This window comes from Rutilus rutilus, assembly GCF_951802725.1.
Source record: "Rutilus rutilus genome assembly, chromosome: 12".
Taxonomy (NCBI): Eukaryota; Metazoa; Chordata; class Actinopteri; order Cypriniformes; family Leuciscidae; genus Rutilus; species Rutilus rutilus.
The window spans coordinates 27765991-27788603 of record NC_140217.1 but is presented as its reverse complement, the minus strand read 5'-3'; the positions used below and the strand labels follow the sequence as shown (position 1 = coordinate 27788603).

Below are 22613 nucleotides of genomic sequence, written 5' to 3'. Positions count from 1 at the left end.
TTAGAGAATTTGGAAGATTTTTTGTTTCACAGAGTTGTTTTTGATAGTTATATTGCTTGTTTCCAATGCAAGGAAGACATCACAGTTGCGGTGCAAGTAGGTGTAAAATCAATCAGTGTCTTTGTCTTCTGTGGATTTTTTTTTTTTTTTTTTTTTGCTTGCAAAAATACATTTTGTCAGGTTAATGAATAATACATGTACAAAATCTGCCAGAACAAGTCTCAACAAGACACTTATTCAAGACACAGTCTATTCTAATCTAAGTCTTAAAATTTCATACAGTTTTACTGTTAAGTTTCTCAAATTTATGTTTTAATGATGGTTAGATGTTTTAGAAAACAAAACAGATATTGATATTGAAAACAGAAACAATATCGTTCAACGTTGCGTCCATGATGATTCTATGGGGAAACACCTTTCTCCTGAAATACTGAAGCCTGATTGGCAGTACGACATGGCATCCCAATGTCCAATGGTGTTCTTGCGCGCAAATTAGGGGCATGAATGCGACGTAGCTTTCCGATGGGCACTAGCTTTGCATGTTTTGCCTATGCCGCTGTTCTCTTGAAGATGTGTAATGCTGCTTGCTATCTGCTATATACACACCAACATTGCTGCCATTCATAGCCTTTTCATGATAAAGCACTTGCTGTGTCGCTGCTTCCATAAGGTAGTGTACTGCTGCTAAAAGGATTAGTTCACTTAAAATGTCCTCATAATTAACTCATAACTAACACTCATTAGCCCCTTTCACACAGCTTTCCCGGTATATTACCGTAAAATTGCCTGAATGACTTTACCTGTAAATGCACAAATATGCTGTTCACACAAGCAACAGGGTTCTGGCTTTTACCGGTAAGAGACCATTCACACATCAGCTCAAAAATACTGGTAAATTCTGTGATGTCAGTCATCGAAAATGATTTTTAAATGCTGCGCCATTGTCTTCATCTGCCAGCATGAGGATAAGCGTTTTAGTTTAACTATCTGTTAAATTTTACAAAAATGTTTGACGTCTGAGTAAAAGGCATAAGGGTATGATCAAACAGAACGCGTTTTTGCTCTTGATAATGTATCCATACTATCGCATATGTATCGCATAATAGTATCCAACTGCAGAGCCACAACGCTGATGAATAGAAAAAATGGGAGGTCTAAAATTGTCAAACATAAAGAGCAGAGTCCGTCTATTGTACATGTGAGCAGAGCTGAGAATTGAGGGCCCAGTTTAATGATCTTGCTGACTGTTGATGGCATACCAGTTAATGCAGTGTCGGCCATGTTCCGAACGTTGTTTAAGCGACATACACCACTTGCAGTATATTAAAAATTTATATCGTAACAAAAATAAACACCAGTATTCGGTTACGGTATGAACCGGTATGCTAGCACTAGTTTGTGTCCTCTACCCCCGAGCAGGGCAAGCGTTTTCAATTCTTTCCTATGGAAGTTGAACTTCACGCTCGCGGTGTGAACTGTAGGATCGACAGCGGACTGGAGAAGTAATTGAGAGCAACAGAGAGCGTAAAAAATTTGGGCAGTTCTTGAATGTGTAAAAATAAAGCAAAAAACACGGGCTGCATGGCAGCCAATTGCGTTTGATTGAGGTTCAGGTAGTGAAACCGCCCAATATATTTCTGCTAAACAAATGGAGCTTTAACATCAAAATGCTAGGGAAAAATGTAAAAAAAATTGTAATGGGCTGTGAAAGAACAAATAATTACTTATTCATAATCATTTCAAACCAAAGAAACTCTGGAGACAGGGAAAGTCATTTAAGATTCAGTACAACTGCATACAGGAAAATCTTTCCAATGCATGCTACTATCTCTCATTAGCTTCCATTAGTATAATAGTAATTGCATATTTGCTTTGCAACAGTTTTATGTTTAGCAGCAGAAATGAGAACTGGAGCTGTGGAGCATTTAGTTCCATGTCATATTTAAGAATGAGCACACAAATATCTGACTCCTGACCATAACATTTCACTGTCCATCCTCGTCTTGTTGCTGATAGACATTAAAAGTAGATATCTTTGACTACACAGTGCATTGCCATTAAATATCATCTTGCACTCTATTTGTAAAAGTAACATCTCAAAAGGAAATACATGACATCGAGGGCAGGAAATTACTGAGAATTCTCTCCAGGGGTTTACAGTAAAACCAGCAGGCTGCAGTTTGCAAACGGAAAATGATACTCTCATATAGTTCAGATTCTGACATAGCAATGGCTACGATCTGAAATGGATCATGACTAGGCAAATAATATCCAACTGTACAATAAAAAATTGTTTTTGTTATTCCATACTGCACATGAGATCAGCGTAATTTTCCCATGCTCTCACTCACCCCTCAAGAACAAATTATTGTTGGCAAAAAAAGAAAGAAAAAATCACATGAAAATGTATAGATGGTGAAGGGGAAGAATTAGGATTAGCACAACCTGCAGGGTTGAAGAAAGTGAAGTTTCTTGGTCAATTTAAGTAGATTTCATCAACAAACATAAACAGGTTTCTGGTATGTGGATAGATTGGTTTTCTCTAGGGAGAGAGGGAGCACAACACACAAACAAAGAAGATTAGAACAGGGGCCAAGGGCGGGATAGGAAGGTGAAACAAAGTACAAATATACTGGGGAAGCACGGAAAAAGGATTACAAGAAACAGCTTAAAGATGATGGGCTTTATGTCGGATACAAGATCTGCTGTAATTGAAAATGTTAAGATGTGATTCAGACAGAGCTCACATACGAGCCGCAGTCTGTGTGGGGATTTTGCAGCATTCTTTCTGCAGGTTGCACCGATACGGTAGTAGGTTGAGACAAGCGACAATCATTCATTCAGCTGATTCGTTCAAAAACATTGTTTCATTAAAGGTGAAGTATGTAAGATTTGTGTAAAATACATTCCCTTTACATAGTTTATTGTTCATCGACTACTGCTATAGTATTGATTACTATTTGTGCAATTCATGGTTTTATCTCCCCCAAAAGTGTAATCATTGAGCCTCCCAGGCACCATCAAAACATTGAGAGCAGTCCGCTCAGATCTGTCAATCTCTTTCCAGCGAGCGTTTTCAATTAATTCCTATAGAAGTTGAGCGAGCGTGAAGATAATTTCATAGGGATTAACGGAAAACGCTCCCTCTGCTCCGTGCCAGCGGACACACACCCTTACGAAAGCCCATATGTGGCCATGCACATTTTACTTTCACTTTCGAATGGTGGGCACTGTAAGCAATTAAAGCCCCCCACCCCTCACCCCCTTAATGAAAAACACAACAACTAGAAAAATACTACTAACCATTTGCAGGTTCCCTATTATATGGGTTTAAATGCAAAATATTGCAAAATAGGCGCTTTTACATTTCGCTTTGAAACCAAATCTTTAGTCATTGTCTTGTCAGTCAGCTCTCCTCACTTGAGTCTTGTCACGTGATAAATGAAATCTGACTCCTGCTGTTGATCTGTGCTGCGACTCTTGTTCTGCTTACGCTGAATTGAGCAGACGCGTTCAGTTTTTAATTGTAGTGTCTGTTCTCTAACTGGACTAAATTAGTTTTATTACTATAAAAAATCTAAATGATGGTGGGGGACGGTGTCGCTGTGTGTAAGTGATGTAATCGCAGCAAGCCTAGCTCCAACCAGCTGCAACTTAACTGCATGGACCTTTTTAGCAAGGATGGTCTTATTGGGATTTGCGAGGGTTTGTGGCTCTAATATTGGAGAAAGATTAATGGCTAACTTGGAGTGCCTTGATAACCAATCACATTACAGCCTTGACGTCACTGAATTTCGTTCAGTTGTGCTACAATCCGTTTTTGCGGATACCATAGAAATGAATGAGAAGTGCCGTGAACTGAATCCTACTTGTTGTGCAATTGTCTTTGACTTCTCTTATATAACAGCATTTTTTTGGTGTAAACTCTAGAAATAGATCAATCCAAAACGAATGTTGAAGATTAGCCAATGGGCTGTCAATTAATTAAATGATAAGGTTTATTCAGCGTAGTGAAGCCTCTCCTCCATTGACATCCATTAAAAAAACGAACTCTTGTCTCCTTACCTGCGTACCACAACGTTAGCAGGAGTTACGCTTTTTTCAGCTAAGGTTGCAGGCTTGCCTTTAAGCTTTGTTTTTAGTAATTCTGAAGACTTATATTAGCTGGATCATATCCAGATCAAATCAAATCAAATCAAATCAGATCCATTTTAGTATTTAATTAGGATTGGAGCTAAACTCTGACAGTGTTAGTTTACTCAGTTGCTTACTCATGACACATAGCAGCAGAGCTAAACGTTTTCCTATTATGTTGGACCTTTCGTTGAAAGTATAGCCTACTTTTACCTGATGAGACAAGCATCTGTAAGAGCTGGGTTTGTGATGTTTGAGTTGGGGAAGGTGTGATGCATGAAAGGGCCATTGGCAAAATATGCTTTATTTGTGTAATTCCACTGGGTGTCACTACATCACCTTTCAGGAATGAAAAAAATGGCTATCTATACATGTGAGTCACTGAATCATTGACTCAACCAATTTGTTCAAAAACACTTATTCATTCAGCAACAAAACAAATGACTGTCTATACGAGTGAGTTATTGAACCATTTACACAACTCGTTCAAAAACAGATTAATTTTAGAATTAAACAAATGTGTCTTAACAAGTGAGTCATCAAATCATTCACTCAATTTATTCAAAAACATTGACACTCTCAAGAACAAAACAAATGACTGTCTATATAATCAAGTTATTGCATTTTTAATTAATGCAATCCATTAAAAAAAACAAAGTATAAATCTGAAATTCCTTACTTTAAACAAAATTATCATTTTGTTAATGTTTCACTGTGAGTACTCTGGGTTCAGGCCAGAGACAGAGCCCTCTCCTCGGACAGCACGCCAAATGCGCATACCGTTTACTCTATCTGACTTATTTGTAAGTGTGAACTCGTGAATAAGCATTTAAATGTTTAGGACATATGTAATGTAAAAATTTTACTCGTTAGGTAATGTTTTCTCATTAAAATCAGATACTTTTCTATTAATTTAATAGAATGTGAGGGAATACTAAGGAATACTAATATGGCGGCGCGGTTGCTTCACTTTTTATGGCGTCATGACATGAGCAATCTAGTCATTAAAGGAGACATATCATGCTTTTAAATTGTTCCTTTTTACATATAAATCATACATTTGTAGTCTATATAAAGCGGAACTGCAATGCTTGGGTCTGAATTCTTCATTATTATAGCTCCACAGGCCCCTTTTCTACCCCTTTTCTGATGTGCGTCTGAGAGCAACTCGTTTTGGTGCGGTCTCTTTAAATACAATTGAGACACTTCATACCCCGCCCCCTCTCCAGGTTGCAGAGGTTCAACTCCACCCCGTTCGGCCATTTTTGTAGTTTGATAGCAGAGATACGATTATCTAGCGGCACAGAAACTTTTTATTCACACGTTATTAACAAAATGTCAACAACGGAAGACTTGTCCAGCCAGCCTTACATGTTCGAGCCAGAGTCGGAGCCGGAGCGAGATGAAAATGAAGACGACGAACCTGTAGAACAACGTCTTCATATGGATGTATCGCACTGGTGTGTACATTTACACATGAAACTTTGGTCTTCCGACCTTTTACCACCGTGTCGATTTATTTTGATTAATATGTGCGAGGGAGAGAGAGCAAGACAGCGTCTAGTTTGGAGACGGTGAAGTCTTGTTTACAGTTTCGCCTGGCTCTGAAGAGAGAGAGAGAGAGCGCGCGCGCGACCGGGTCTCTCTCTCTGCTCGTTCTTTCTGTTAAACATGCGCCCTTGTCACAAGCGCGGCAGTTTATCTACATTAGACGGTGTAATGAAGCGTGTGGGTTACTACATCCAACAACCGAACATTTTAACTTACCCTCTCGTAACTTCTGCATCCTTTAGCTTGGACTACAAAATTGCAGCGAGAAATAAAAATGGCGGATTGCTCGAAGTGTTGGGCCGGAAGTCAATGTCCTTATTTGGCAGTTCCGCTGCAAATACTATGACATAATAGTTCAAAAAACGTCATAGATAACAGAAAAATCGGAACAGGTTGAAAAATATGACCAAAACAGAATATAAAGATATCAACGAAGCACCTGAAGAGAATAATTTCATATTTTCTGTACTTCTAAACCAGAGATGCCCAAACTAGGGCCCGCGGGCCAAAGTTGGCCCGTGGTAACCTTTGATTTGGCCCAATTTGACCTTTGACCGTCCGAGGGGGGAGGGGATACCTTCGACACAGATCGTCATTTCTAATTTGACATAACATTTTTGTTTGTTTTATTGTTGAACTACAACAGAGTAAACTGAAATTAAATGTTTAAATGAAATATAAATTAATTAGATTTTTTCCTGTAAATCCGTAATTCAAGGTGCAGCACCGCGTGCTTTGCGACACTTGACGTAAATTAACGTCAACAAATGAAACGCAATAATGGAGAAATCAAGGCAGTGGCACACAGACAAGAGAAATTTTAAAAAAGTTTGGCAAGATGAGTTTTTATTCACTGAAGTCAAATCAAAGGCAGTGTGTCTAGTTTGCAAACAGTCCGTTGCTGTTTTAAAAGAGTACAATATCCGTCGTCATTATGAAACAAAACATTCTGCAGCTTTCTCAAAGTACAGCGGCGAGGCGCGAAAACAGAAGGCTAACGAGCTGCTTGCTGGACTTCGATCTGAACAGAGCGCGCTGCTACGTCCTTCATCAGCACAAGAAAGCGCCACACGGGCCAGTTATCAGATTTCCGCTCTAATTGCTAAAAGTGGAAGAGCCTTCGCAACTGGAGAGTTCGTCAAGGAATGTCTTGCAGTGGCTGCAGAAGCAGTTTGTCCTTCTCAGGTACGAATGTTCTCACAAATTAGCCTGTCAAGAAATACTGTTACCCGACGCATAGAGGACATGGCTCAAGACATCGGCGAGCAAATCAAGACAAAGGCAAGTGCGTTCTCTGCCTATTCAATAGCCTGCGACGAGAGCACCGACATATCCGATTCCGCACAGCTGTTGGTATTTTTGCGTGGCGTTAATGAAACTTTTGATGTGACACAAGAGCTGGCTGGCCTTGAGACCCTTTCTGGTACAACTAAAGGAGAAGATCTCTTTTTTGCTGTTGAGAGAGTGTTGGGAAAAAATGAATTAAAGTGGGAGAAGATGGCCGGCATTACAACTGACGGAGCGCCGGCAATGGTAGGGAGGAAATCTGGCCTTGCTACATTTGTCTCTCAGAAAGTCAGTGAATGTGGAGGAAAAGTTGTTAAGTACCACTGCATTTTGCATCAAGAACAACTATGTGCTAAATCTGTCGGGCTTGTGAATGTGATGCGTGACGTCGTCAAAATTGTCAACAATATACGCTCCAAGGCGCTTTCTCACCGACAGTTCAAGACACTGATGGATGAGATGGATGCGCAATATGGTGATGTGTTGTACCACCAGGAGGTCAGATGGCTCAGCCGGGGAAAAGTTCTGAGGAGATTTTTTGATCTGCGTGATGAGATCAGAGTTTTTCAGGAAAGGAAGGATGGTAATATTCAAGTGCCCACTGATAAGAAATGGCTCTCTGACCTGGCTTTCCTTGTGGATGTAACAGAGATGCTCAATATTTTGAATGTTCAGCTCCAGGGAAAAGACCAGATTATCACCCAGCTTTTTGATCACGTCAGAGCCTTCAAACAAAAACTACTGCTCCTCAGAAGACATCTCTCAGCAGGTAACAGTAACATTTACAGTTATAATATTCAGGATATTTTGTGCAATTATAATTATATTATTATTAATTATATTTAGAATTATATGTGGAGTTTACATTTATATTCAGTCATGTCAGCATTTGTATTTTTGTTGTACATCAAGCTGATAAAATTTGCTAGTTTCTTAAATTGTCATGAAATAATAATTTCCTTCTTTTTTCAGTTATTTATTCTATTTTTTCTCCCTCTGTTTTACATGCCTGTCCCAGTCTCACACTGTTATTTCTGTTTCTCCTCCCACATGCAGGAAATTTAGCCCATTTTCCCTGTCTTGGAGAGGTAGGCATGGTGAAAGAGAAGGTCCATGAGTATGATGCTGTTCTCAGCAACCTTATCCAGGAGTTTGACACTCGCTTTGAGGACTTCAGACACAACACTGCTGACTTTGAGTTGTTTGCTCAACCCTTCACCATCAGTGTGGATTCAGTCAGAGATGATCTTCAGATGGAACTAATTGAGCTTCAGTGTGATTCAGAACTGAAACACAAGTTCACATCCCTTCCCTTGATAGACTTCTACAAATGTGTCCCGGCAAACAGGTACCCAAAGATGTGTAAGCAGGCACAAGTGATGCTGTCTCTGTTTGGCAGTACCTACCTCTGCGAGCAGACTTTTAGTCTGATGAACTTAAACAAGAGTAAACTCAGAAGCAAAATAACTGACTCTCACCTACATAATATCTTGTCTTTGTCTGTAAGTCAGCTACAGCCCAATCTTGAAAAACTTCTGAAAAATAAGGACCAGCTTCATATCTCTCATTAGGTCACTGACATTGCAACCTCATGGTTTTATTATTGCTTGTGTATTTGGCATTGAACTGTATTGTACATTGAACACTTGGGGATTGTTGGTTTTATTGTAATAAGTTCATTAAAATGCAAAACTTTACAAATAAAACTGCATTAGTGAATCAGATTAAAGTTGTTTTATATTTATTTTAAATATTATGAAATAAATAAACCCATAGCAACTTTAATGTAATACAGTTTGATTTATGATGCAAAATTTACTTTTGGCCCACGGCCCTCAATCAAGTTTGATTTTTGGCCCTTCATAGGAAAAAGTTTGGGCACCCCTGTTCTAAACACTCCAAATATACAACAAAATGCATTTAAGGGCTAAAAAAGTGCATTTGGCATGATATGTCCCCTTTAATAGATCAGTGCTCTTGCTACATTTTTGCAAAACTCCAAAAACATGCCTATTACTACAATTCACTGCAGTTTCCAGTTGAAATGAACAACTTTTATTCATTTTCACAAATTATGTGAAAAGTATTTGAAACTAATACATTTTGATGTTTGTATGACATAACAAGCTCCATATGTATTCTATATATTAGCTTGCTCTGTTGCTCACCTAGTACAGCATTGCACTTGCGACGCTGTACACTCGGGTACAAGTCCTGTGAAACAAGAATAATGATAAAAGAGCTTAAACACTTGTAGAAGCAAGCTAAAGTGTCATGGTTGCTTTAACAAATGCGTTTTTATTTCACGTTAGCTTTTTTAACACTATCTTAGTTTAGTGTAGGTGGTATGTCATTTTCAAATGCAGCAGAGCATTAACTTTTTAATGCTACTCAACAGACATTTCATTTCCGAACTGCTGCGATATGCACAACAACCAACGTAATAAAACATTGGCAGATTATAAAAAAACATGGCACGCTTGTGCAGTTATGGGACACTTCAAGATCAGGTTATTCATGATTAGTTTAGTGAAGGGAAAAGACTCGGGAAAAACTGTTGTTAGAACCTGACAAATTAACACTAAATCAAGCTGTTGTATTCGCGCTGCAAGTGGAAGGCAATTGTCGACATTGCTCGCTGATGTGCGCCACCCTGTGGACATCCCTATGCAGCAGCTCCAACCTGCATGTCACCCAGGCCACAGCCCTGGACGCAGTATGGACGCAGGATTTCCAATGCATCTTGCACAGCTGTAGAGAAGCCAATGCAGTTTGAGTTTTTGTGGCAACTGTGGCTCTAGCTCACATAATTTAAGTGCCCAAAATTGTCCTGCATGAGGACAGACATGCAGGAATTGCTTTGATAAAGTTTGCCAATCGGCTCCTGCATCACAAAAGAGATCCTTGCCTGCCGGTAGTGACTACTCTGAGATGGCACGTATCAGCTGGCCAGGCAGCAGTTAGGACATGTACTGTGTTGCTAGGTGAGTTGAGCCTTTCACATCTGATGGATACGGGCACTGTGACATCTTTGCTCATCGCCCATCTTTAGTCAAATATTGAGGCAATTCACCAAATCCCAGAACCCACCTCTGCCTCCAGGCGGCCTTGTTTCCTGTAATAACAGCCCTTTTTTTCCTGCCTCAGTAGTCCCAAACCACAACACCACTTTGCCAGCTACTAAAGAAAGAGGAGTCATGGAACTGGACTGCAGCGTGCATGCTCTGACACCATCCGGACATTGAAGTCCCAGCTTACCACAACACCTTTCTTAGCCCACTTCGACCCGGACAGTCCAGAGCTGTGCTGTCACAAGAGCAGGATAGGGTGGAAAGACCAGTAGCATTTGCCTCCAGAGCTCTGATCCCCATGCAACAGTGCTACTCTGTGGGGAACGTGAAGCCCTCGCTTGCATCTGGGCAACTTAGAGATGGCACCTCTACATCTACATGCTGCGTTTTACCCTCCGCACGAAACATCATTCTCTGACCATGCTCTTGTCAGACTCTAGCTCAGGTCATAAACCCCTTCATTTGAACAGATGGGGTGAGCCTAACCCTAACCCTAACCCAGGCAGTATAATTAACAGCGCAAATATACGCTGGGGAGGGACAACATGATCACTGAACTCTTATCTCAATCCATTAATGCACCCACACCAACGGCCTCGCCTGGCAGTGATGACATGGAGCCTAAGCTTATCCAAATGCTCCACGCACCTCCAAGTGTCTGTCTCCTTAGAGGAGCTGCAGAGGGAATCCAAGTGTGACTCCACACTGACAACACTCCACACATATACGCTCGGGATGGCCAGCATGGGTGCCAGAGGAGAAAACACCATTTGCTAAGGTGCGAAATGAACTGTTATGTTGGGGTGATGTTTGTGTCTTCCAGGGGCCTCTGCACAGTTGTGCCGGGCAGCCATCATACATATGTTCTATCAATAGCACATTAGGCCATTTGGGAATTGTAAAGCTCAAGCATGGATGCCAGGACCTGGTCTGGGGGCCAGGCATTAACAGTGACATTGAAGGGCTGGTCAGAGACTATAAACCTTGCCTCCTCTAAGACTGGACAACCAGCACATCCAACACATCTGCAGCCTGTTCCATGTCCATCTTGCCCATGAAAGCACCTTCAACTACACATTTATCGGGAAATGAATGGCCATGGAGTTCCTCATTATCATCAGTGCTTTCTGGTGGTTGTATACAATCTCCATTCTAAATGACCCAAAGCTAATACTAGCCGAGACAGAGTCAAAGTCAAAGCCTGCAACATTACTACTGACATTGAACCTCAGTCCACCTCTGTAGACTTCTCTACCTTCTCTACCACATGGCACCTGGGCATCAGGCAAAGCTGCTGTAACTTCTAACCGGAGGCGAATGAAGGACAACTTCTACAAGAGGCACAAGGTTAAGCATACTATGATAACAGTGCTTGACTGGGTTCGGTTCATAGACCTCACCGTAATAGATGGCATTGTTTTGGTCTAAACCCCTCCAGGTGACCGGTTTGAGCAAGGGCTCATCCTGCATTCCTGAAAGACGTTATCACAGATGTTCAAGTATAGGTATTTAGCCATCTTTTCAACTACAGTTTAAGTTGAAACACGATTAATTTAGTTCTTTGTGTTCCCTATAAGCTGGGTAATTAATTCATCCTTACAAATTGTCAAAAATGTATAGCCTACCTGAAAATGCCCCTCTTCTTGTATTTCATGTTAAATTGACCTAGCTTAACTCACTACTGTAGCTCAATAGCTGTAATTCCACCTAGCAAGTAGCCTACTGAGATGCATCAACTATTTGCATATTGAAAGGGTCTGTATGGATGACCCAACACACCATTCTTTCAGCTGGAACATTGCTGGAGTGTTTGGATGCGGTTGGTGTGCTTTTGTTTCTCGCTTCTCCAGAGGGGAGAACCCAAATACTTTGTTTATCTTCCTCTTTAGATGCATGTCCAATCCTTCATGCATATGTTAAACACATAGACTCTGCCAAGAGTCAGAGAGAGCGAAACAGAGAGAGAGAAGAAGCGAGAGAGGAAGAAAATAAGTGCTTTTATGCCTTCAGATATCATGCATCAGTCCTCTCAGGTGTTGAGCAATGCATTGTTCACAATGAGATGGGGACGACGCAGACAGAATGAACCCTCCAATTCAGACAGACACTCCAAAAAGAGAGGCTCAGTTGGACTTAAAACCATGACACAGATGCCCACACACACACACACACACACAGTGAAGCGCCAATCAACGGTAAGATATACCCACACTCATTCCACTGGCTGGGCACAGAGGGGAATAATCCAATTGGAGTGGGACAGCGCTGTCATGGCGACGAAGATCTGGAGTGAAGGAGCTCTTCAATCAGAATATTCCCCACACGGCAGGCTCTACAACACTTGTTGGAGTGTGAGCATCAAGTATGCTTTTATTCCTGCAATAGAAGGGCATTTTTCTAGTTCGTAATATCAAAATATGATGAATAAAGGAGACCAGAGATAGTGGTCACACTTTTTACAACAGTGAAAATTTCTCAGGTTAGGCTTATGTTTGAAAGAATAGGTACATCATATAGATTATATATTTTTGTAAATTAAAAACAAATGAAAACTGGCTCCAATAACATTTTTACTTTTCTTGACCTGAAATCCATGAATAAAATATCCATTTCCTGAGAACTCAGTTATCTTTAAGTTAAAATATCCTTTCATTTCATAGTTTACTAATCACAGTGCATTAAGACAATTTTGTATGAATATATGAATAGTTTTCTGAAATGTTATGTCCAAATATCCATATTATTGTCACGGTGGCTGTAATGATGCACACAATAAAGGAGTAGAGAAACAAAAGTCTTTAATCAATAAATTAAACGGAAAAATCAGGAGATAGCTGGAGAGACAATACCAGACAATGAAACACAGAAACTGATGGCTTAAGTACACAGAGGATGATTGACTGAAAAAGAATAGGTGTTACCTAGGCTAATTAAGAACCAAGGAGATTAACAAGGAACTACGAAAAATGGGAACACAGAAACAAAATATTTTCAGAACATAAATCTGAACATTGGATAAAGCCAGGTTCAAAATTCTTGTTTCATTTGGTTGACATATTAGAGTTAAATATTTTTGCACGTGCGCACACACACACACACAGTCCTGTTTTTCCACTTAAAAACATGACTTCAAACTTGGTTTCGTATATACTGTACACACGCAAGCTTCTACACAAAACAGCTATCATTATTATGAACTAATGAGGTAATAACCAGGGCTCAATAAATCAAAGCTCCTAATTAAACATTCAGGGAAGATTTCCACAGTATTGGAATAATTAAATGCCTACACCCCAAATGAATTTATAATGTATCTGTATAATGTAAACAAAGCCTTGGCATAAAAATCACAAGTGTTTTAAAATGTGCCTAAAAATTCCCCCCTCACTGACAAACCAAGCACTGATTGAAACATGCGCTTCAGCTTGATTTCAGCATCTTACCTTCTCCCATCCATAAACATGCAATGCTTTGTGCAAGGTCAGGTGGAGGCCGCTGAATGGAGACGGACTCTCAAACAGGTGAACACTGCTGGAGCTCAGAGGCCAATATCCCACCACTGGAGACCATTTAACCAGCATTATGGAAATAGCAGACTGAATAAGTCTCTTTCTATAGCATTAAGAGGAAATAGAGAAAATATTGAAAAATAGAGAACACTTTACTGTTAATCAATTCTACTTGCATATGAGCAAACTACTTCTCTGTGTGTGGGTATACACTGAAAGCATATATCATATTTTTGTCTAGTTTTCCCCTAAAAGTATTCAAACATACAAGATACACTGAGAATAAAAATGCCTAAGATATTTCGACTTATTTTCAGAGAATACATATTGAATTAAGATTCAAGAACACTTTTCTTCAAAAGCTAAAGGGGTAAGAATAATTAACTTAATTCAATAAAAATGATCTGAAAACAAAGCATATTAAAAAGAGTTAAAAAAACAAAGTTAATTTATTTATATAGTTCATATATTATAGAAAATATAATCCTTAATATCTTAATACCTTAACATGCCAAAGGGATAAAGATGAATTAATCCTATATTCTCTGAAAACAATGTGTATTTGTCTTTCCCTCTCGCATTTTGTTCTTTTTCCTTAAAATGGTGGTATAATGCCCTTTACACAAGATGTAAAATAAGTCTTTGACGTACCAAGAGTGTGTATGTGAAGTTTTAGCTCAAAATACCCCACAGATATTTCTATATAGCATGTTAAAGTTGTCACGTTTTGAGGGTGAGCAAAAACGCACCGTTTTTGTGTCTGTTCCTTTAAATGCAAATGAGCTGCTGCTCCCAGCACAGAGGGCGGAGTTACAAGGGCTTGTGTCCTTTTACCTCACGCAGACATACACTGGAAATTTCTAAAACTTTTAGCCTTTTATGTTCAAACCGAAGTCAGAAATAAGGAGATACTCAAGAAGAAGTGACAACATGTAGAGAACATTTCTGATTGGTTAGTTGGTGAATTTATGTAGCTTATATGCAGGGTTGGGGAGTAACGGAATACATGTAACGGCGTTATGTAATCAGGATACAAAAATCCAGTAACTGTAATCCGTTACAGTTACGTCAAAAAACGTAGTAATCAGATTATAGTTACATTTTGAAAAAAGGGGGAATACTTTCAGGATTACAATGGTTTCATTTAAAACGAAATAAATAAGTATTTTGGCATAATAACACTATATTAAGACGAGCGCGCTACTTACAGTAGTTCCTGGTTCTGTTGCCAGTAATGACTCACGCTGGTGCATGTGCAAATAACAGCTGTCTACAATCTCCTCAGACGTAGATTGAATCACTGCTGCTAGTAGAAACGACGCTGCCTGCGGGTAAAATCGCTTTTAATTCATGGAAATTCCGCTGCTATTTTGTAGAAATTAGGAGAGTAGCTTTTTTAGTACCCAAAATGTCCTTTCTTAATCTTTTCTCGCGTAACGGGATGTTCGCTGTCTAGGTAACGTAGGGGAACTCCCACTGCCAACGCCTCAAGTTCAGTCAGGCAAATTAAGAAAGATCACGGCTTTAGTCAACATGTAGGCCTATTTTAAAATAAACTAATATGTAGATTGTGTAAAAATTTTGTGCTTTTTATTTTTTTGTTAAATTTTTTAAAAAAATAAAACAAAATAATCTGTAATACCATACATTAGCCACTAGATGTCTGTATAGCCCTTTACATAAATATATTATATTCAGGCCTGTGTTAATGTGTTAAGGCCAAATTCTTAATATGTTTTTTTTTTTTTTTTTTTTTTTTTTAATAATATTTCTTCTTGCTTGACTTTATTTATATACGTGACCTTGAAGTAATCCAAAAGTAATCAGTTACATTACTTTCATATTATAGTACTTGGATTACGTTACTGAATACTTTTTTTATGAAGTAATTTGTAACTGTAACGGAATACATTTTTAAAGTAACCCTCCCAAGCCTGCTTATATGTGTAGTTATCTTCTAGTCATTGATTAGCATATTCTTTTGATTATCATAGATTGATAATCTATAAATCGTGTTCAGGGGGCGGGGTTTATGTAAATTCTAGGGTTGGTGATGTTACTAACCCGGGAGGAATGTCGTCTAGTCCTTACCATCCGTTTGTTGTAGTCCTTAAAAAGCAATGTCTTTAAAAGAAAATATCTTCCTTTGCTTTGAACTTTGAGCATTGTAACTTTGCAGATGTTGTTTATGCTCAAACAGCAGCATTATACACTAACTAAAGTTTAAAAAGTGAAATCGTATTCAACCACCCCTTTAAGCATAACTTTCTTATTTATGCTTAAACCAAGAAAAATGTCAGATTTATAAATGAGATAAGAAAAATAAACTTATAAACCTTATAAATCAATTAAATTCAATTAAATTCAAATTTATTTGTATAGTGCTTTTCACAATACATATTGTTTCAAAGCAGCTTTACAGAAAGTGCATTTCAGAAATGTACATAGAGAAATACAGTTAGTTAATCATGTATTGATTTAGGGCATAAACATATCGCCAGCGTCGAGTCGTCTCTTCGCAGGCGTCGAGTCGTCTCTTCACGGGCTTCGAGTCGTCTCTGCACGGGTGTTGGGGCATCTGTAGTTTCCATGAGAGGCTGGATACAAACTGGAGCTGACGATCTGTATTTACCTCGGGACTAGCGTCCCGAGATAACAACAGAAAAGCAGATGGGAAATAATTAGCGTAGCTGCTGTTCATAATATTAATGCATTCAATCTGATTCAACTGTAGTATAAAAGGTAAGTATTATGTGAATGCTTGGCTAAAGAGATGCGTCTTTAATCTAGTTTTAAACTGGGACAGCGAGTCTGAGACTCGAACAATATCAGGAAGGCCATTCCAGAGTTTAGGAGCTAAATGTGAAAACAATCAATCAATATATAATTCAAAAATTTGTATTATATAAAACAAAATGGGTAAGAAAATTAAACTTAATTCAAGATATAATTCAATATAAAAAGCCTTAAAGTCCCCCTGTGGTGAAAATGTTGTTTATATGTCTATGTGGTGTTTTTAACATGCTTTAAGACAAACCATGTACAAATGCATGAGTCAACACCTTTGCTGAGTATTTTCTCCTTAAAACTGCAGTGAACAAAAGACAGTCTCAAAATCGTGGTTTGAAATCGCTGGTGTTTCTGACGTCACAAACTACCTTGTAACCAATCACGTCAACGTGTGGATCTCTAAGCTGGTGTGAGTGAGTTGAGGCAGGGCTAATTTGCATATTCATAGAACCGCATATACTAAATGAGACAATGTAGTTACATTCAAGCTATTTTAAGGCATGAATAATTTTTTCTCAAGGAAATTTAATGTCATTTTGGTGATCAAAGATGAGTTTTAAGGGATACAATAACTGACTACAGGGGGACTTTAATATAAAACATTGCCAAAGGGGTAATGAAAATAAACTTATTTCAAGATATAATATAGAATATCAGCTTTAATCTTTAATATCACAAGTAAATATATCTTGTATAAGGATGTTTAGATGGAAATCAAGACAAAAATATAGATTTTTAGAGTGTAGAAAACTAATGTAACAGGCTAAGTTTTTATTACTTATTAATATTCTGCTCAAACAACTCATGAACAGCAACCAAACACTGACATTTCCTCACAACAGTTTTGACAACTATTTAAAGTTTATGAAATCCACTGACGGAAAGAGCCGTCAAAGAGTCAGGTTTCAGATATGATCCATACTCCTTTGAGACCTTCTCACTGTCAGTCATTTGACAAGTCATCCTCATCCGTATGGCTATCAAGTATATTTCTATGGGGGAATTCTGCGCAGAGGCTGAGGGAGGGGCTGGACCCTTTGTACCTTTGACCGGTGAGACTACAATCAAGAGGTATAACTCAAAAGAAAAAAGAGAGAGAAAAAGGGCAGATGATGGGGTGGGCTGACATTAATGGATGAGTGAAGAGGACCTCTGAGGTTCGCTTATCTCACAAATGGAAAGATGTCATCAATAACTCATCTGACACGCTGCACTGGGATACAGTGAGCGTCCTCCCCATCACCACTCAGATCAGAGACGACTATGCCTATCTACTGTAAAAAAAGAGAGCTGTGAACAAGTGCTGAGAGATGAAAATAGGAGTAAAACAGGCCAACAGAGAGAACATAAGATGACTCTGGATGAATAATAATAATAAAAAACAGCAACAAAAAGTGACTGATTTCTAGCTCTACTCAATACATTATACACTGCAAATAATAATAATTTCTTGTTGTTTATCTTGTTTTTTTCTTCAATACAACAACAATTTAAACATTATTAAAACAAGATAGATTTACTTTTAACGTTTACATTTTGAATTATATCTAGCTTGTTGAATTCATTCTTTTTATCATGGATAATGCATTGGAATTTTTAAGCATAAATAAAAAAGGTTTATTCTAACAATAATCAAATCCAATACTTTCAGAGATATTATCTTGAATTAGTTATTTTCTTACTCCGTTAACACATTTATTTATTTATTTTTTCTTATTTTAAGGCAAGACACATGTCAGGGTTATGTTTGTTTTTGATCTGGGCCCGGTTCCCCAAAACGTTCTTATCGCTAAGTAGTTCTTAACCTATTCCTTAACCTTTCTCTTAAAGGAGAACTCCGGTCAATTTTAACATTGAGCTCATTTTTTTGTACATTTGGAGTGCTGTCAGTACAACGACAAAAATCGGTGTTGCCTACACCGAGTTATCCTCTTTTTAAAATTTGCACCCTGTTGACTTCAATGGGGCAAGTTTTAAACCTGCTTTTAGGCTCTTAACATCCTTGATGTGTCATTACAAGTGCACAGATCATGTGAGTGATTCCTTCGGAGTGAACGCGGGTGAATCTGACTGCAGTAGATGTGAAAGATATTAATAAAAATGATGTTTATTCAGCCAGCGCACATACCTGTATTTACATCCTGTTTTCGGTCGAAGTCCACAGTAATCGATTGTCGAGTTCACGCGCGTGATCATAGGTACTAAACCTATGCGTGTTGCTTTCACATTCACGCGAAGCACGGTTCGAGTGCAACCGAACTCAGACCACCTCCTTCAGGTAGTCTCGGATTCGGTACCCCAGTGCGCACCCGGGTCCACATGACAGCGTTCACATTAGCGATTTTTTTTCATGCGATCTGTGCCCCGTTCCGAACTAAACTCCCAGTGTGAAAGCATCCTAAGCCTCACCCTTGCCTTCACTCTTGGTCCAGTCTCTGTTATGTTGAGATGTGTTTGCTCTGCCTGTTTGCTTGCTTTTTGAGTAAGAATTAAAGCTACACTGTGTGATATTTTCCCCCATCTAGCGGTGAAATTGTATATGACTACCCAGTGAATATTAGTTTCTGTTCCTTTCAATTTCGAGGGCGTTTTAACTCCCACGGTGGCTGTATTATTCCAAGATTAACATGGCTTCCAGTTCGACTTCGTCCAATTGCTCCTTAAAACTATCACCTGTGATCGCAGCACAGATTTATGTTACAAGGTAAACAATACTTTTTCACCATTGACTTGAGGAAAAGTAACGCAAGTTATACTAGAGGTCGTTCTGGCGTTATGCACAACCATGCTATGGTTAGACAAGCAACTATAAGACTTTGAATTTACACAAATAGGCTGAATTACCTGTCGAGAAGAAAGCAGGCAACTTCGGCGTCCGTTTTAAAATCTTTGCTCCTCATGAGCTCTTTCCATCTGGGAAAAGTTACTCCAGTATTGACTTTGGTTTTGCTGATTTGCCTGTCGCGTTGATGTTTTAATTCTCTCTTTCGCTTCCTTGGCGACTCTGCTACATGTCCTCGAAAGTAGGCGTGATCCTCCATCAGCAATCTTTCAAATCTGCCGGCAGTCGCGAGTAATCTCCCCCTCGCATTCGTCTCGGAGTCACTGAGTGTAAAGCGTGAAAGGCGAAGCTTGAATTTACAGGTATGTCCCTCTTTGGCTAATGTAGTTTCAAGATGGAGGGGCAACATGGCGACCGGCATTCGAACCCCTCACCCGTATGTACTTTCAATGGCAGATTATAAACTTACGAGAATACCTTATTACTTGAAAGAAGTAAATATACATTAATGAGCACATATATTTTTGAAAGAACTAAGTGTTTTTTGCTAAGAATCAACAAAAAAAATTACACAGTGTAGCTTTAAGCTTAGTGTTTTGTGAGAACCTGAGTCTTCTGTCTTCAGCTTCCCTGCATGCATCGTTACAACACTACAGGTGAATGAGGTGAAAACTTAACAGATCGCTATACTTTCCCCTAATTAAACACAGTAAATTAAGACAACCGTTTTGTATCACAAGTTTGAGGAAACAAATATACAAACATTAAATATACAAATGTGGCACTATCTAATTAAATATGCACCAATTTGCATACACTGTAAAAAATTTGCTGTAGTTATGCAGCTGTTTGCCAGTAACTTACTGTAGATTTAAATTTATGTTATTTACTGGCAACAGCTTGTTCAAAGTTAAATGAACATTAAACATTAACAAGTCTTTGTCTTTACAGAATAAAATTATAAAATAACAATCTAATGCAAAGCATTCTGGGAACCAGAAATCTTCATCAACCCTTTTCTGTTTTTTTCCTTCAGATTTTGGTTCCCAGAATGCTTTCAGTGAGGCTGTTATTTTAGTTTTATTCTGTAAAGATAAAGACTTGTTAATGTTTAATGTTCATTTAATTTTGAACAAATTGTTGCCAGTAAATAACATCAATTTAAATCTACAGTAAGTTACTGGCAAGTAGCTGCCAGTAATACTGTAATTTCTACAGATTTTTCTAACAGTGTACGTTTCCAAGCAGAAAACTGAGCATCTGATAAAGTCCGATTTAAAATTCCTGTTTTATTTTGTTGACATATTACTGTTAAAGGGTTTTATAGAGGGGATTTTGGATATATGTGTATTGCTACACAAATCAGAAAATACTGTCAACCGCCATAAAAAAAAAAAAAAGTACTATGTTTTTAGGCATAAAAGGCAAATAATAAATGAACAAACCCCTCTGTAAAAATCCTTCAGATTATAGATGGGAATAAAGTAAGGTGCTTTCATGGGTTGTTGTACATAAGTGCACGAACACGAAAAGATCAAGGGAATAGCCTTTAACTCCAGTAACAGGTCAAATAAACTCAAGAAAAACAACCTCTTTGAAAGTCAAAGGCAGCCGTAATGTTCAATTCACCAAAACAAACCACTGCTGAAACATGCTTAGCCCCAAGCTTAATGCAATAGTTTAACTGATTAATTGGGAGAAAATATATGTGGTTCTGAAATATTTCAAATAGAATATTGAATGTCTAATCTTGTCAAACTGTGCCAGTTAAATTCAAAAGCAGTTATTTAAAAGGGAATTGACAGTTTCATAGATTAGAGGACATGTCAAAGCAGGGAAATTCAAAGTTAGCTAAAAAAAAAAAAAAAACATTATCAACAGCAGAACCATAGAAGCACATTTTAGCTGGAAAATAACTTTATTCAAGAACTGCTATGAAGCCAGAACAATCTCTGTTACTTTAAACTATCCTTGTATCTCTGCAAAGCTGCTTTGAAACCATCCACATTGCTAGCGCTACATACAGCGCTATATAAATGAAGATGACTTGACTTGACATTTTAGTTTAGAGTGGGAGGTATCCTTCATTTAACATACAGTATATGTGCAATGTGATTAATCATGTTTAATATATCAGGTTTGACCTAAAAGCAACCCCACGATCTTTACCTAATTTGAAAATGTAAATGTATTTTACATAATGTTAGTTATTACTCAAATTATGTACTTTCATTTTAGTTAAAACACTATTAAATATGATGAATGCATTCTGATCCAGCCTGTGAACACTTGATTCAGCCTGAATAAACTATGAGTTAGTTCTGAATAAGCATTCACACCTCACTGAAAAAATTAAAAAATTACAAAACACTTTGTCCCCATTAAGCCCAAGTAAAAAAAAAAAAAAAAAACTGGTGAGATATGCACCATTATCATATGCAACTCAGAAGACGTCAGTGATACTCATAGATTACACAGCAGTTTAGCCAAGAGTTTACATTACAGAAATCAGACTAACCTCACATGCTCTGCATGGGAAATTTGAGGTGACCTGATTTTGCCTAAAATTATATTTATTTGTGCTGTTATTAATGTGAATTTGTGAGTAAGCTCCCTAGCAGTAAAGCATGAACTCAAAAAAGTGCAGACACCCATGAGGCATCTGCCTGGAGGAAGACATCACCTTGTCAATGGTGAGCAGCAAAGTAACCATGCTACGTATCTCAACTTGCTGCTCTTGTTTACAGAAACCGGAAATGATACACTTTATATTATGTGTTTGGGGTCGGGAAGATTTATTTTTAAAGAAATTAATACTTGTATTCAGCAAGGACACATTAAATTGTTTCTTTGTAATGGTTTTATGCTATTTCCTTTATTTGCACTAAAAGAAAAGTTTTGTTTTTGTGCCTTTTTTGTTTGATGTTGCTGCTGTATTGCTTCTGAATTCGGAAGCAAAAGGGCACATCTGTACATACAGTACTGCAGTTATTGAATATATCTCCACATAAATTGCTTGTTTTCTATACAGTGAATGGACTGACAATTCTCTCCTTGCAGTAAACTGATTTACACTTTTTAAAATGCACATATTTATGTTGTAATTGAATAAAAACCTCGAGAGGGAGCAGGTTGCACACTAGACTGTCGCTCTGGCCTTGTTCTGAACTACATCAAAAGCAACCACATGGCCTCGGTTTCAGATTTGATCCATCTGTCCATGTATTGCCTTGCATTCATTTGCGGACGTATCAAAGCCTTTCACTTGAATAGTGCCACATACACATTCAATAGGAATGACAAAACAATAGGCAGCAAAAATGACTCCAGGTTTAATAAAGGTCAATATTCTCTGTTCTGACTTCTCCACATCAACCTGACATTCCCAAAACCTAGCCACTGTTCATCCATCAGATAGGCTGACCTGACTGGTGTCAGTCTCCACATCTGCTGTGCATTTTTAAAAGGCTCAATTTCCATTTCAAACAG

General features: G+C 38.3%; 1 protein-coding gene across 1 annotated transcript; it reads left to right on the top strand.

Annotated features, from left to right (window-relative positions):
- Positions 1-6465: 6465 nt before the first annotated feature.
- On the top strand, positions 6466-10461 carry LOC311301655 (general transcription factor II-I repeat domain-containing protein 2-like; the record flags this gene model as incomplete). Its single annotated transcript, XM_084426931.1, has 3 exons — positions 6466-7741; positions 8029-8320; positions 10248-10461. The coding sequence occupies 3 exons, from the start codon at positions 6466-6468 to the stop codon at positions 10459-10461; spliced, it is 1782 nt and encodes a 593-aa protein (XP_084283057.1).
- Between the last annotated feature and the right edge of the window lie 12152 nt (positions 10462-22613).